A 15,943-nucleotide genomic window follows, 5' to 3' on the forward strand; every position below is an offset into this window, starting at 1 on the left:
CTCCTGCTCCTAGTTCTTATGTGCCAGTCTGAATCGTTGACTTGGGGAGGCAAACTATAAGTTTCAGGGATTGGCATTAAATAGACTTTAAATTTTTTACATGGCAAGGTAGGTAGCCAATAGCAGACTTTGAAATCTTCTCACCGACCCCAGTCAGGGACCCGCTTTAGCACATAGTTTAATATGGTACAAAAGCGCACATTACTAATTCAAGAAAGTGAAGAAATTTTAAAACCCATCTATAAGCATATGCTTGTGTATTGCAAGCAGGTTTTTCCTCAGACTCCAATAGTTTCAACAAACGTATTTCAGTTTACTACATTATGCTTTAACAATCCACTTGCAATTTCTAACCACCTGGGCTCATTTATTTTGATTTCTACAACTAGCCACACTCAGGAAAAAATGTAATATTACAGCTAAACAGAATGAAAGACCAACTTACTGAACTCTCCCAAAATACACAAAATTAGGAATCATTAAGTTGATGTTTGTATTTGTTTAATGAGGTTCAATGAAACAAATGGCATTTAATGGTGAATTAAAATAATTTTCTAAACAAAGGAGATGTGATAACCACAAACAATACATCTAATACACAGAACACTTCAGTAATGAGCAAATATTACCTCAATGAGCAAGGAACAGTATTTGCTTTGCAGAGTGCCAATAGCCTTGTCATCAGCTGTCTTGTATGTGTTAGATAAGCACATGAATATCAAATATGATTTTAGAATTTCATGAAAGTATGTTTGCAAGTGATTAGAACAAGTTTTGTGTCCTCTCTGCTAATTTAAAATCTAGACCTCTGGCTTTCCAATTCATGTTGCAACAAACACCATGGCAAAACTAAACTGTTCTAAGCACTGACTACTTTCCAATCTTAAAAAAAATTGAGCTCCACACAAGTCTTAATTTTGAACTTTATTTTGTCATGTATATCCAGCAATTTTTTCGGGATATTCTACTGCACCAGGATTAGCTAGTACTATACTGCCAGAAAACAAACTAGCCACTCGATAAATCTACTCTTCAATTTGTAATACTCAGAGAAGATAAAAAGGCAAAAAACTGTAAAAGAATCAAAAAACGGGATTGACTAGATTGTAGGAAAGCTTTCCTCCGAAAATACAGTTACACACAGAAACAAACATGCTTTACTATCATCCAAGACTTGTTCAAATTTAGCCCACTTATATCGAATTCCTCTTTGCCAACTCCTCCCATAGCAGGATTAACTGACAAATCACATTTAGAAAACAAAAGTTCACATTTTGGTCTGGTGATCTTTCCTCACAGCAATGTCATTTAGTGCATCTCACTCCAATCTATAAATGAATATCCTCCATTTTAGCCTTTTCTACAGTAAACTTTTGAGATTGCAATGTTTTTTAGTGCATTTCAATGGAATGGGAGATTCAAGGGGAGAGATTTCTCATCCTTGACCAAGTAGTTCAGAGGACTTTTACTTTTACCTTCCTTGTAAGAGTTGACATAAAACTGTTGAATGGAAGGCACTGTTCTTAACTACAGTACTGGTTGTACAAAAGACTCTCTGGTAGTGGAGTTTACTTAAAACTAGGGCTTGAAATGAACTTGAGTGAAAATGAATGAGTCGTAAAACCACAGGCTGAAAAGACACTGTACTCTGATCAAAGATGACTTCAGAATCAGTCCACAACGTAACAAACCAACAGGGGAACTAGGACTTTAGATGAGAGTCGGGAAAATTGTCAGAATACTGGAAGGTTTTGAAAGGACAAGCATCTTTTATTAAACAATTATGCTGATACAATGACAGCTCCCCTGCCCCCATCACCATCCTCCACATCCAAAAACGTGATTGAATAGCTCAACTGTAGATCACTATATTTAATGAAGAATTTAATTTTGTCAGATTTAGTAGGGCTTTCTAGCCATCTCTGTTCTCAATGTCCAGAGCCAAAGTTCTGTTACGTTGCGTTTGCTGCACCCAGTTATGTTACTTAAGACCAAAACTGATCTTATCATGTTCAGATGTCACTAGATGAAATTTGCAGCAATTTGAATTCTTAAGTTTGTAATTTTGTCCAAATTGATTTTAAGAACAAGGGCATCTTATTACTGATTTATACAACCAAATAATGCAACTGCGTGCTATTAAAAATGCCTACAACTGGAGGAAAAAAACTGACAAGTATCATCTCCAGAGTGTGAATTCACTTGCGAGAATTTAATGTAGTACTGCTTCCCTGTATATAATGAATACCACAAAAATTTGAAGGTGTGGGGTCATTACTAAAGGGGTACATAATTGCATTTTGGAACCCCTATATTCTAGACAGTAGTCAGGTTTTTATCAACACTAATGTCAGCTTCATTTGACTGTGTCCTTAATTCTGACAATGTTATAATCCCAAGACGTTTTTACCATCTAGTTGTTTTCATAAGGCCACTCTAGATTTATTAACACAAGTCAACTAGGTAATTAATCACAAGTAGGCAAATGCAAGACTAATACAGGTTACAAATCAATTTTCAAACAGTATAAATTGGAGATGCAAAATCCAAACAAGTGTTTGAATTAAAATAGGATATAAAAGATGTCTACTTTAGGTCAATTTTTTATTTTTTTTTAAACTAAGCTTGTTAGCACTACATAGGGCAAGAAACGTACAAAGAGCAAGGTAAAAGTTGCACTTTTTGGTTAGGTATGCTTAAAAAAAAACATTCATTGCAATTCATTCTAACTGCTGAACAAACCCTGTTATTCCTGCACATTGTGAAAACAGAATGGTCATAACACAATGATGGATCAAATAATGCCACTGTTTGTCCTTGTACATTTGTAACCTGTTAACCTGATAGTGACGATCTATACAGTTGATACTGTAGTCTGGCTATAGAATATCAAAAACAGCTGGACAGAGTTCAATTTGATTGGGTATGCAAATTAAGAGTCCTGCACAAGCCAATTTTTTCCAAACAGACCAGTTTCCTGAAAGTCAGCTCATGATCTAATCCATTTTGTGATCATATATATTGAATTGTACAATTGGCTGATCTAAAGGTCAATATCTACAGTTAATGAGTTAGAAGCATTTTATATTAGAAAATGTAATTTGGCCAACAACCTTTAAAAAGCCAGCTCAAATAATCTTGCAGACATATCCAAAAGTTGGCAAATAAGATTGAAAGCCAATCTAAAATTCCTGGTACAACAGGTAAAAATTATCACTATTGTTTCAACAGACAACTCTACAAAACTGAGTTCAAACCAAAAACACAGGAATATTTAAGGCCATTTAGCCCATTTTAACCCTTTGTACCATTTCACAAATGATTACTGGCTTTTCCATTTTCAGGAAATAAATTTAGTACAAACAAGTCCCTGACAAACCATCCAATGCCCTTCCAAGACATCTAATTTGAGACCAAAAATTATTAGCACTGATATAGTGACTTCCAAATGTATAGAATTCATATATGGTCTGACCCGTGAACCATGAATGTTTATATTCTTGGCTCAGTCAGTTTCTGCTTCAGATCATCTATGGGTTTTATGTGCCATTTGCAAGTCTCCAATTCAAACTTTTGATATGCACATCCCACTTACTGCAAAGTAGCAGTGTTACAGATGTTTTCAGCTGACAGGTAACAATGCTCCACTAAATTAAAAAAAATAAAATCTATTCTACAAGAAATGGAGATTTCTGCAATATTACTGTAGTGCACTGTATTTTTCAGATCAATACAGAGAAACTGAAATTTCTACTTTAATGATGTTCAAAATTCAGATTAATCACTTGTGACAGGACTTTAATCCTTTCAAAAGGTTTGCACGGTAACAATCCCATATTCAGTGCCACTTCTTAACGCAGATTAACTGTTGCTTGGTATTCAGCTTCTTGAACTGGAAATAAATGGCAGGTTATTCTCACAGTAGCAGAGTTAGCAGTGGAAAGTAGACAAATCTCTGTACTGATAGCACATTGACTGGTAAAGTCAGATTTTTTTTTTGTTTTTGTTTCATTTTTACAAGAGGTAGGGTGGGCCAGCAGTGAAGAGTTAAAATCCCTCAAGTAGAAGGTGGGTAAAACATGGCACCAAAATTAGTTCTCATAAGTACAGCAGCTGACTTGAGGTGAAAGCCAACACCCGTTCAATCACAAAATGCTTCAGGACACATCTGTAAAAGAAAAAAAGAAAAAACTGTTATAGTATAGAGATAGAAAAAAGCCCTTAAAAATCTAAGTAAATTGGCCCAGTCATCCAGATAACAAAAGTTCCTACAATTCACTATTCAAACTAATACAGACTAATATTAAATCATTCAAGGCACACCATTTAGGGAAGATTATCCAATGTTATGCCAATACATTGAGGCAACATCAGAACTTCATTACAACAGTTAATACAGTTGCCCAAGAGCATTTACATGCAATGCAGAAATTATTGCAAGGATTACTGCTGAAATTAACCAGGGTTTTTTTTAAAAAGTAGTTTGTGGCTTTTATCCTATCTTGATTACAATTTTGGAATTTATTAAAACGAAATTGTGCCAAACCCATAATTTTCCAGCTAAATCCATTCATTAAAGGTATGTTTTGCTGGGAAGAGAGGATATCTATTGCCTCCCTTCCCTCTTCTCTCGACAGCAGTAATTTACACTGGGCTAGCCCAACAGATGCCAGCTGCCTTCTAGTGCCTCAAAGCAGTCATTCTTCATACTTTAGCTGCAGACAGTGGGTGCTGCCACTTTTTTCAAAACAAGGTAGAACCAGTCAAATTCACTGCACAGGATCCCCACAATACTTTATTCAATAAGTGTCAGTGTATCAACAGTAAACACCCCAACTCTACACTTTCCTTGTCCAAACAAAGCCAACTGCAGTAACCACATTGTCACATTTAGCTGAGATCCATTTATTCAGCATAGATGGAGTCTTTCTAACCTGCACAACTGCTGGGAGCTACTGTTTAGATTCAGACATCCACTTTATTTCAAAGCTTTAAATGTTGGACAGTAGTAATTCATTTGACTGTTCTTACAGATCATCTACTCCCATCTCGACATTATTTCAGGAGCAGATGAGTACTCACCCGTGGACATCAGCTCCAGATTTCTTTCTCTATTCAAATTTTTTCCTGGCTGCCCTTCCACCCACCACCCTATGCAAACTTCAGCCCATTGAAAACTCGGTGCAGCAAAGTCTTATTTATCCATCACTTTTGTCCTTGCTGACTCAGTGGTTATCAGTTCCCAAAGCCTGATGTATTAATTTCTTGCCCTTTCCAATGTGTAACCTCCTTCAGCCCTACAATACCTCACCAGAACCCTCTTCCTCAGAATCTCAGCTCATGTGCATCCACTACCTCATCTTCATTTCACCATTATTGGCAATACCTTCAACCGTTTAGGCCCATGCTCTGGAATTTGATGCATTTTCAGACACCCCATCTAACAAAAAAAAAACACCTAAAAATAGTGCCAGGGGACTAAGACCTCAAACTATTTCTTACAAGATATATATCCGCATGGTTAATTTCTAAAATTTTTAAAACGTGACTCCTTTTGAAATGGCTGAAGCTGTCTGTGACCCTCGAACAAAAGGAACTTTCTGGCAGTATCAGGGAAATTCGGACCTCAACATCTCTGAAGGGACACTAATAACCCCCGCAGGCTGCAAAGACCAAATTCAAAGGGAATTCTACGAAGGTCCTTTCCATTACATTAGCCAGGCCTGGCCAACCAGCACCTGCTAGGACAAAGGGCCGCAACCTCCCCTTAAGACTAAATGGCTGGAACATTAACAAGCTCTGGGACCCAAACAAAGGGATACACACCCTTCGTCAAAGTCGGAGTGGAGAGATGCGAGTCATGAGACATGGAATCTTCTGGCTTGTGTAACCAGTAATGTTGCCTTGCTGTACTGAAAAAGCATCAGTCTGCCATCTTTCCACCTGCCTTGTAGAACAGAAAAAGAGCTCTGCCAAGCTGAATACCTGGCCCCATCTACACTGTTTCTCCTGGGACTTCTGTGCAATTGCCTACAAGACTGATTCATCTGTGTGCCTCTCATTGTGGAAGTCAATTATCCAGCATCAGTTTTTAACCTGCTAACCTCTGTGAAGGAATACCTCATTGGACTTTGATTCTGGACTCTGGACACATGTGAAGCAATAATTCTTGTCTCTGTGGTCTTTGCCCTGTAAACCTGTCTTTATTATCCCTCTTCTACTGTATGAGTGCACAGAGGGCTATGAAGCGAATCCCCTCCTGCCTTGTGTGTGTAAACAAATTAACCCTTTTGAGTTAATCCTTATCTCGAGCTTGCTGTGGGGTTATTAATAGAAAATTTGATCACACTGAAACTGGGTGGGGGGGGGTTGGGAAATATGCCACCACTTATAAAGGGGGAAGCATATCAAAACACCCTTCTGTTTATGGGCAGTAGCAAGAGAAGAAATCAGGGCTGTTTAAATTAACTCCCCTCCTGTCCGTAACAATAGGCAATGAACTACTTACTACCAGTTGTAATGGCACTTCCATCACTTTTGGCCAAACTTTCCATCACCTTTCTGAATATCCCCTTCGGTTCAATGACAGTTTTTGTCTGATTAAATGTCCCCATGCAAGGGGCTATAAACATTCAAGTTGTCTGCATAGTAATATTACCAGTTAATAAAGCCACAGACAGCAAAATGGCAGGCAACACCTTAAGTGCACATTAAGATTTTTTTCACCATAAATACTGCTGGTATTATTCAGTTTATCCATCAAGAACTGAAACCTTTCTGTAATAACTTAACTTACTTGCTGCATCCTTTGTTACTTCAATTTAACAAAAGTGTGCATATTTTGAATTTGTCCAGCGGGTTAATATTTTCTTAATTTGGAGGATTTGTATCTCCAGTGACATTTAGTATTTCAAAATGACTGGATGAAAGATGAACAATTCAAAATTCAGTTGGGGTATTACCTGCAAAACAGTTTACGTAAGTATACGTGGACAACTTTTTAGGTCTTTCAATTTAGAATTGCACAGGAAATGAACACATGACTTCCTGGCTGCAGCTATGTGGCATGTATTAATTTGCGACCTATTCATGTTACAAATAAACAGTGATTGTATAAACTAACTTTAATTTTGCTACTGCTTAGTTCAAAAGTTTTTCAGCAATTCCAAACCCATTCCTAGGCTTAATGCAAACAAACAGATATCATTGCTGATTTATGTACATTATACAAAATGCACACAGAAAATGGAAATCCAGGAATTTTTGCTGAACATTCAGGGTTATACATACAAGATACTCGAGACAAAAGCAAAATACTGCAGATGTTGAAAATGGAAAACAGAAAATAGCAGGACTGTTCTGCTATTTCCAATTACATCTCCCCAGGCCCATCTTTTGTTTATTTATTTGTCCATTACCATTTTTTTTTGCCTTGCACTATCATCTTTTTTGCTATTTAATCTCTCCTGCTTTCCAACCCATCACAGATCTTACCTTTTTTTCATTGTTGCCCTCATTTCACTGCCTCTATACTTGCTTAAAACCAGTTACACCTAACTTATTCCAACTCTGATGAAAGGTCATTGACATAAAAAAATTCTTATTGTTCACAAAGATGCTGCTTGGCCTGCCGAGCATTTTCCGTTTAAAAACAAATCACAATTGAGAGTTGCACACCAAAAATCGGACCAAAAGATATGCTGACATGTGTGACTTAGAAAATGGACATGAAACCCCATGCAGAGGTCAAGATTCCCAATGTAACAATTTTGAATCGTTACAAACCAGAAACTATTTTACAGCCTTTTGACAAAAAAATTACTTTAATTGTGGAAACTGGTCTTTGAAATTGTATAATATGCTAGATGCTTAATACTTCTTGATAGATATAACCAGTTCTGGGATCTGTGTAAGCCTTTTTGTACCTTCAGTACCTCGGCATCCTTTTCATGATATGGAGACCAGACTGGTACACAATACAGCAAGCGCTCAACATTAACTTTGAATTCCATGAAGCCCTATGTATTCCATGTTGAACAACACTTAAAGTAAACCCTGAGGTTAGCAAAGGGCATAAAATGAACAATGAAGTCCCCTACCTGGAGCGCATCACCAAGACCAAGTTGACAATATCACCTCTGGCTGAGCTCTCAAGGACATCGCTCTCAAAACTGGGCTTGCAATAAGTGGTGAGAAAAATCAACAAGGAAATAACCCGCTTTACCTTATCCTCAATGACCTACCTATCGCAGATGTGATGTTCTATGACTGCACTGATACAAGTTAGCACTGCAAAGTTCAAATCCTGCCTTCATACAAAGGACACCCTCCATTGTGACATGTGACACTACCACCACTAAGTAGAATAGATCAAGAACAGATCTGCAGCAGAAAATTTACAAGATGCCTTGGGCCTTCAGCAGCATAATTGTATATCATCACAATCTGCAACTTCATACACCAGCATATTCTTCACACTGCCATTCTCATCAAACCAGGTTCAAAGTTTGGAACAGCATACCTGGGGCATCAGGCCTACCTGATAATAAGTTGCCAACCTGGCAAAGCTACAACACAGCTCTACATTCAAGGTAAGTGAATGCCACACATTATACAGAGCCAAGCAATGCCACAATTGATGGATTAGTCAAAATCTGCAATCTTGCCACATCTAGTCATGAACATGGCGGACAATTAAGCAACCAAGAGGCAGCTTCATGAAGTTTCCCATCTTCAACAATGGCAGAGTGCAAAAATAAGGCAAGTGTTTGCAATAATCTTCAGTCCGAATACTATATGCACAATCCTTCTTGGCTTCTGTCCAAGATCCCCACAGCTGAACAACTTGCATTCAAGTCAGCCAGCCTTCAGAAAATATGATTCACTTTGTGGCAAAGAGTGAAAGACTAGAGGCTGCAATGACATTCCTGCTGTACTGAAGACCTGTGCCCCAGGACTAACTACACCTCTAGCTAAGCTATTCGACTACAGTTGTAGCACTGGGATCTACCCAATAAATGCAGAAAATTGCCAAAATATGCCAGTGTACAAAAAGTACAAGTCAATTACTGCCTCATCTGACTGTTCCCAAATGCTGAGACTTGTCATCAGTGCTATCAAGTAGCACTTGCTCAACAATAACCTGCTAACTGATGCTCAGTTCTGCCAGGATCACACTGCTCTATCCCTGGCTCTAACATGAAAAAAAAACTGAATTCAAGAGGTAAGGCAAAAATGACAGTCCATGATATCAAGGCAGCATTTGGCAGAGCCTGGTACCAAGTAACACATGTAAAAACACGTCAACAGGATTTGGAAATAATATTCTCCAATTGCTGGAGTCATAACTGGAACAACGTAAGATAGCTATGGTTTTTGGAGACTAATCTCAGGCAGAGGATGGATATCAGTGTAAGAGTCCTTCAAGGTAGTGTTTTTGGCCCAACTATCTCCACCTGCTCCAATGATTTACCCTTCAAAAAGCTCAGAAATGAGACCATTTGCTGATGTTTGCAATGTTGAGCTTCATTCAACCATCCTCAGATAATGAAGCAGTGTGTGCCTACATGCCAAAAAGGCCCAAACATCATCCAGGCTTGGGCTGTTACATGAGAAATAACATTAATACCACATAAGTGCTAGGCAACGACCATCAACAACTAGAAAATATTAACCACCTCCCCATGATGTTCAATGACAGTATCAAAATTATGGGGGGCTATATTCATTAGAAATTTAACTTCAGTAGCCTTTTAAATGCTATGACTACTAGAGAAGGTCAGAAGCTGGATATTCCGTATTGAGTTGTTCATCTGACTCAAAGCTTAACCACTACTTTCAAGGCACAAGTTACCAGCTTGATGAAATGTTCTCCACTTGCCAGTGCAGATGCAAAAACACAAGCAGCTCAAAACCATCAAGGACAAAATAGTCTGATTCACCAGCGCTTCAGCCTCTAGTCTAAACATCTACCAGCAGCAGGCTGCAACAATATATACCATCTGAAGCATGCATTGCAGTATCATGCCGAAGCTTGGTTGGCTGCTCCCATCAAGCCTCACCCATCCAGAGCAAGGACAGCGTGAATTTAAAAAGTGATCTTAAATCAACTCCAAGATCCCAAGTCATACACCATCCTGAAGGCGTATTGTATTTCCTTCATCTGATGTCAAAATCATGAACTCCCTACCTGGCAGCATTGTAAGAGCACATTTTCCAAACAGACTACAGTGGCTTTAAAAAAAGCATTACACAATTGCACACATATTTGATTAAATCAAAACTTGCTGCTGTACAAATTATCAGCAATATAAGCAGTCTAAGTGCTGCACAGATATTTCTAAGAGCTGTTAAGCAGTTTATATTGCTAAAAAAGATAAAATGTATTAAATGTCTTAACCTTTCAAAAAATTTAGTTTGGGGGGGGGGGGTTGAAAGAGTAACTCAAAAGCAAACCTGGATCCACAATAGTCAAAGGCACACTATGTAAATCTGATATGCAGAATCTTCATATTTAAGGTCTAACTGATGGGCAAAAATGGTTAGATGGCTTTCCTCTCCAAAAAAAAAGGCTCCAATTCAATTAAGAATGCTGAAGCCTACAAGTCGTCTACACTTACAACTAGCAGGTCGTTCTCCATATCGTCTCATAATCTGGTCATGTGTGAATTTCACAAAAGCATCATATTGTTCTGAAAAAGAAAAGATTATTCAACTTAAAACATCAAGAATACCACTGAAGTTGATTCTAAAGGAAAAAATGCTTGGATTCAATTCAGTTGAGATTGTTACAAAGTATGCTTTGCACACAAGTCCAAATCAAATTATTAGAAATTTATACTTTTTTCAGGGCAGGGCTTATGAGATATTCTACTGGACCAATTTTTGTATCCACATATTTTAAAGATTAATTTTTCACTGTTACTTTGACATGCATCATGCCCCCATGTATATCAGGCTTAAATTATTCATAGGGCTCGATATAAAGTGTTTGCCACACCAGAGGTCAATTCACTTTTAGCAGTAGTTCTTTGAAAGGTAGACAAGGGTCTGTTCAGGAGTGGTTAGGAGGCCAAGAGTTTATTTTGGTTTGGAGTGTGAATGATGCTGTAGTGGTTCAACCCAATTGTTTAGTATCTAGTCAATCACATCAAGCCCCTCCTCACCTTAGCAGAGGTATGCATATTATAATTGTTTCTTCCAGGAGTAAGAAGTAACAAACAGCTTGGGTAACTTAAAAAGTTCCTCCTGCTTGTTGCAGTGTGTCGTGGGCCAAGACAATTTCTCCTTTTAGATCGTAATCAATTTCTACTCCTCATGCTGCAAGCACCTTTGTGGTCCAGTCTCTAGACCACCCACAATGCAAAATGACTGAAGCCTGAATTGGGAGATTGGGCTGGGGCAGGGGGGAATTGTTGCTGACACAAACAGGAAGCATAAAAGGTGAGGAAAGAAAAATAAAGACAGAAGTGAAGGAAAAAGGCAAAATTGCACTACTTTGCTGATCTACAGCCAGGAGGACTTGCAAAGCTCAAATCTTTGGTGGTGCCCAGGCCTAAAACGTGAAGCAATGACTAAAATATAATCTACATCTACCTGTAGCAGTACAAGCTTAAATGGTTTCTTGTGAAATTGGAAATACATATTCAATTGGAATACTGTAACTTAATTTTGTTGACAAGAACAACCGACTTCTGCAGTTAGGGATGGTGGGAGAGAAAATACCTTGGAATAAAATTCATTTCAACTGAAAACAAGGGAAAGTTCACTTTTCTCAAATTAACTTTGAATTAAATTGCAGGGTTATGAAAAAAGAGGAATGGTATTTTCAATATTATACTTCAAAGTACTTTCAAAATTGAAAAAATTATTGTTTCATCCATTGAAGAGACTGCCTCTATCCAGTTGCAATATCACCCACATGTTACAGCCTTGTTTTTTTTTTAGATACTACTTTAGCAAAATGCATCTACAGGATATCCAAAAGCCTGTGTGTTCAGACTACCATTGAAGGTGGTTGCTGTAGTTCACAAACTGAAACTTTATCCATTTTTATATTTTGCCCATTACGCTCATCCTCCACATCTCAATAGATCTTTCCAGCTCTACAATTAATGAGCGATTTTTGTGATGCTCCTACCTGCAAGTTTCGTGTTTAGAACTTGTTCATATTCCTCCCGGATCTTGCTTTCATGGTCTTTAAGCAGGCGCTCACAGATTATTCCAACCTGTCGTAATGTGAACAAAGGCTGATCTTTCTTAGATAACGTCCCTATATTTAAAAAAAAAGAATCTTAGTTCCAGATACATAAATGCAGTTTCACCAAATAACAAGTTTTTCATCCACTGGCCTATGAATCTGATAAATATATTAATGCGGTCTTCTGCAGACCTTCAATGTTGCACGCTTTTGTTGAAACTGACTTGTACAGATTTCCTGGTCAAACATATGGGGGCCAGAAATGATCACAAACATTTTAAATAGCTGCACAATCCTTAACCCATGGGTAATTCTTATAGAATCACTTAAAATGAGCAAGCTTCCAGATAAGTAATGGAATAAATTAGCATTTTTACACAAATGTACAACTCACTTTCAAAGATGCTGTTAAGTCATAATGACAGATAAAGAGGCCAAAGAAAAAGTGGCAGAAAAGGGAAAGAACGGAAAAAATGCAAAGGATAAAAGAAAAAGGGATGTGTGAAGTGAAATTATTTCTCCTCCTTTTTGAAAAGCCTGGAGATTCCAGACCTTTCAATATGAACTTCCTCATTCTTTCCTGGTTGTCTAGTCAGACAAAAATTTCCAACTTGTTTCAGTGTTTATTCCTGTTAATCAAAAAAATTGAATCATCCAATATTTCAAATTAAGCAATTTAAAACAAATTAAACAGCACAGGAGCATTAGCAAGTCAAACTTGCCATTGAAACATGTGACTTATCCCTTAGCTGCAATGGTGACAGCCAGTTCTCATGTCTCCTTCTGCACAGTAGACCTGCTTTTTTCCTTTGGCCCCTTCCATTTATTAGCAAAGCCTGTACAACACAACTCTTTTCACATTAGTCAGCAATCAGGACTTTATCAATAACAAGTTAAACAATGTCTGCTGGCATGTACAATGGAGAATGTGTTCTCAAAAGGGGTTTGCTATTTCAAAGTCAGTGGTACCAAATGTCAGATGCAGCTGCTTCCCTATTGGTGGGATGAATTTACAGTGCAAAAAGCAGCTGGCAATGGACCCTACTTTTAGAAGCAGGCATGATTCCAATTCACAACTGTCAACTATCAAGGCAGATTTTCTATATTGCAAACTCATGCTTCAAACTGGCACAACTACACCTCAAAGTGGATGAGTCATTCATGCTTATTTCCAAAGATTGTAGACACAGGAACATTGCTACAATAAAGGGATTTTGTAATTTAGCATCACAGAAATGTCTTCGCTTTCATAATTGTCAAAGCCCACATCTGTAGTAGCATTCTCTACATTTTCAGTGTTTGTTGAAATATTAAATGTTTCATGGTAGACCTTATTAAAAGTTCTTCCCCCTCAAGACAAAATGAAGGTATTTCTTGGTGATCTGTTGTATTTTGATGTATTTCAAGTGTTTTGATTTTGTTGTTGCTTCCATAATTGCATTGAAGTTGAGTCAGGTGGCTCACTCAAGGGGTGCAATTAGCATTTGTGCACCACAATATTCACATACCGCTGCCTACTGCCAATATCATATTCTGGGTCTGAATGAAGTATAATGAGGATCATAGATGAAAGCTCCCTTAAAAAGAGCCTTGGTCTTTTATTTGCAGCACTGGTGGTTCTTGTGTTGGCGCTCGGTCAACAATTGCCTTCTTGCTCTAGTCTCTTCATCTTCCCTTCCTCTGCCTGTCACTTGGTCAACTTTTTGCTTTAACCTTAGTCTTCCCTGACTCTGCGTGCTGCCTGTTACTTTCCCTTACCAAATAATGTGTAGTGTTTCAGAATAAAAAAAAAGAGAAAAACAAATGAGATATGAAAGAAAATTGGGGATTTATGATATAAATTTGTCACACTCTTTCTTGGAATGTTATGGTTCAAGTTGGTTAAAGCATGTTAGAGTTACAGTGTCAATAGGGGCACAGTGTGGGCAAGGTCACAGGATCCCTAGCTAGATGCCAAAGCCACTCCAGGTGTGGGTAGTTAGGTGTAAAATTCCCTATAACATGCTGCTTGGTCCAAGGTATCACCCCACCAAGTTTGCTTGAGATTGGCCTAAGGACCTCAGAGGAGTTTGCCAATAAACAAAAAAGATAAACATGCACAGACAAGAACATAAAAGTGACAGGAGTAGGAGCAGGCCAGTTGAGCTCAGTCTTTCAGTATCATGGCTCATCTGAATGTGGCCTCAATTCCACTTTTCTGCCCTGCCCCCTAACAGTCCTCAACTCCCTTGAAGATCAAAAATCTACAACTCAGCCTTGAACACATTCAATGACCCAGCCTCCATTGCTCTCTGGAGTAGAGAATTCCAAAGATCAACAAGCCCCAAAAGAAATTCCTCCTCAACTTAGTCTTAAATGGGACACCTCTATTCTAAACCATTTAGATAATATTGTTTTTCTATTCTTATTACCAAAGTGGATAACTTCACATTATACTCCATTTACCAAATTTTTGCTCACTCACTTATTTGTATAACTTTCCAGACTCTGTCCTCCTCACATCTTGCTTTGCCACCTATCTTTATAAAAACAACAAATGTGGCTACAATGCACTCTGTGCTTTCATTAATATAGTCTGTAAATAGTTGAGGCCTCCAACACCAATCCCTGGCGCACCCCACTAGTTATAGTTTACAACCTGAAAATGATCCATTTATACTGACTTTTATTTCCTGTTAATTAACCAATCCTCTATCCAGGGAAATATTGTCGCCTCTAATATCATGAGTTCTCATCTTGTGTAGGAACCGTTTGTGGCACCTCAATCAATCAAATTCCTTTTGGAAAGCCAAATACATTACATCTACTATTCTCCTTTATCCATCCTGCTGGTTACATCCTGAAAGAACTCTAATAAATTTGTCAAACACTATTTTCCTTTCACAAAACTATGTTGATTAGTGGTCTGCTACTACTTCCTTCATAATGGATTCCTGTATTATTCAATGCTGATTTTGAACTCAAGATGGCATTAATTGTCAAGAAAGATAGAATCAAGCAAGAGTAAAGATTGAACTGAGTAAGATTAATGAACTAAAGTATAGCTGATATCAAGCCAGCCCAACTGATTGGAAGAGATTTTGCAGAAATATTTACACTATTAAACTGTAAGAAAGCAAAAATTTGAAAGATGGCCCTTTCATTCCAGAAGGATCAAAGAATCAATAAATTGTAGTTCAAATTTTATGATGAAAGAAACAAGTCTACTAACAAGCACTAGTCTCATTATGTGGGGATGGGGAAGCAAAAACAATTAATCTCACATGGCATCAAGTTCTTAAAAGTATACCGATTCCTATCTACATATCTACATATGGAGGTTAAATTAATATACAAAAGCAACATCCTGTTAGAGTATATACTTAGAAAAACCATTTAGTAAAATGCTCTTTCTCCGGTCTTTAAAATTAGATTTACAAATATTATTTCCTTTAAAAGGTCCTTCTCCAAATCTACCATCACCAAATGATTGCAGAAGCTATTCAGCTTATATAACCTTTTTTCCTATTTGTTTCTTTCTGGTAAGAAAACTTTATTCATTTTAGTGAAATGGCAAAGAACAATGGAAAAGGACAGACAAATGGCTAACCAGAGACAGCAGTATTAGCAACACAAGACAAACCTGGTTCTAACTTGGATGCTGTGTTTCAGCATCAAATGCTTTATCACTGGAACTTCAGTTGCCTTGGCTTTACTGTTAAATATTCTAATAAAGTATTTTTTCCTTATTTGTAGCCCACACCA

General features: G+C 37.7%; 1 protein-coding gene across 1 annotated transcript in view; it reads right to left on the reverse strand.

Moving 5' to 3' along the window:
* Nucleotides 1–484: 484 nt before the first annotated feature.
* Nucleotides 485–15,943, reverse strand: part of akirin1 (akirin 1) — a 31,735-nt gene continuing 16,276 nt past the window's right edge. The window contains exons 3-5 of the mRNA XM_078567009.1: nt 12,140–12,271; nt 10,620–10,691; nt 485–4,168 (exon numbers count right to left, since the gene is read on the reverse strand). Coding sequence (XP_078423135.1) covers nt 4,158–4,168; nt 10,620–10,691; nt 12,140–12,271 — 215 coding nt within the window. The 3' untranslated portion in view covers nt 485–4,157. The remainder of the gene's footprint in view (nt 4,169–10,619; nt 10,692–12,139; nt 12,272–15,943) is intronic.

The sequence above is a fragment of the Cetorhinus maximus genome, chromosome 21 (assembly GCF_964194155.1).
Source record: "Cetorhinus maximus chromosome 21, sCetMax3.hap1.1, whole genome shotgun sequence".
NCBI classification, from domain to species: Eukaryota; Metazoa; Chordata; class Chondrichthyes; order Lamniformes; family Cetorhinidae; genus Cetorhinus; species Cetorhinus maximus.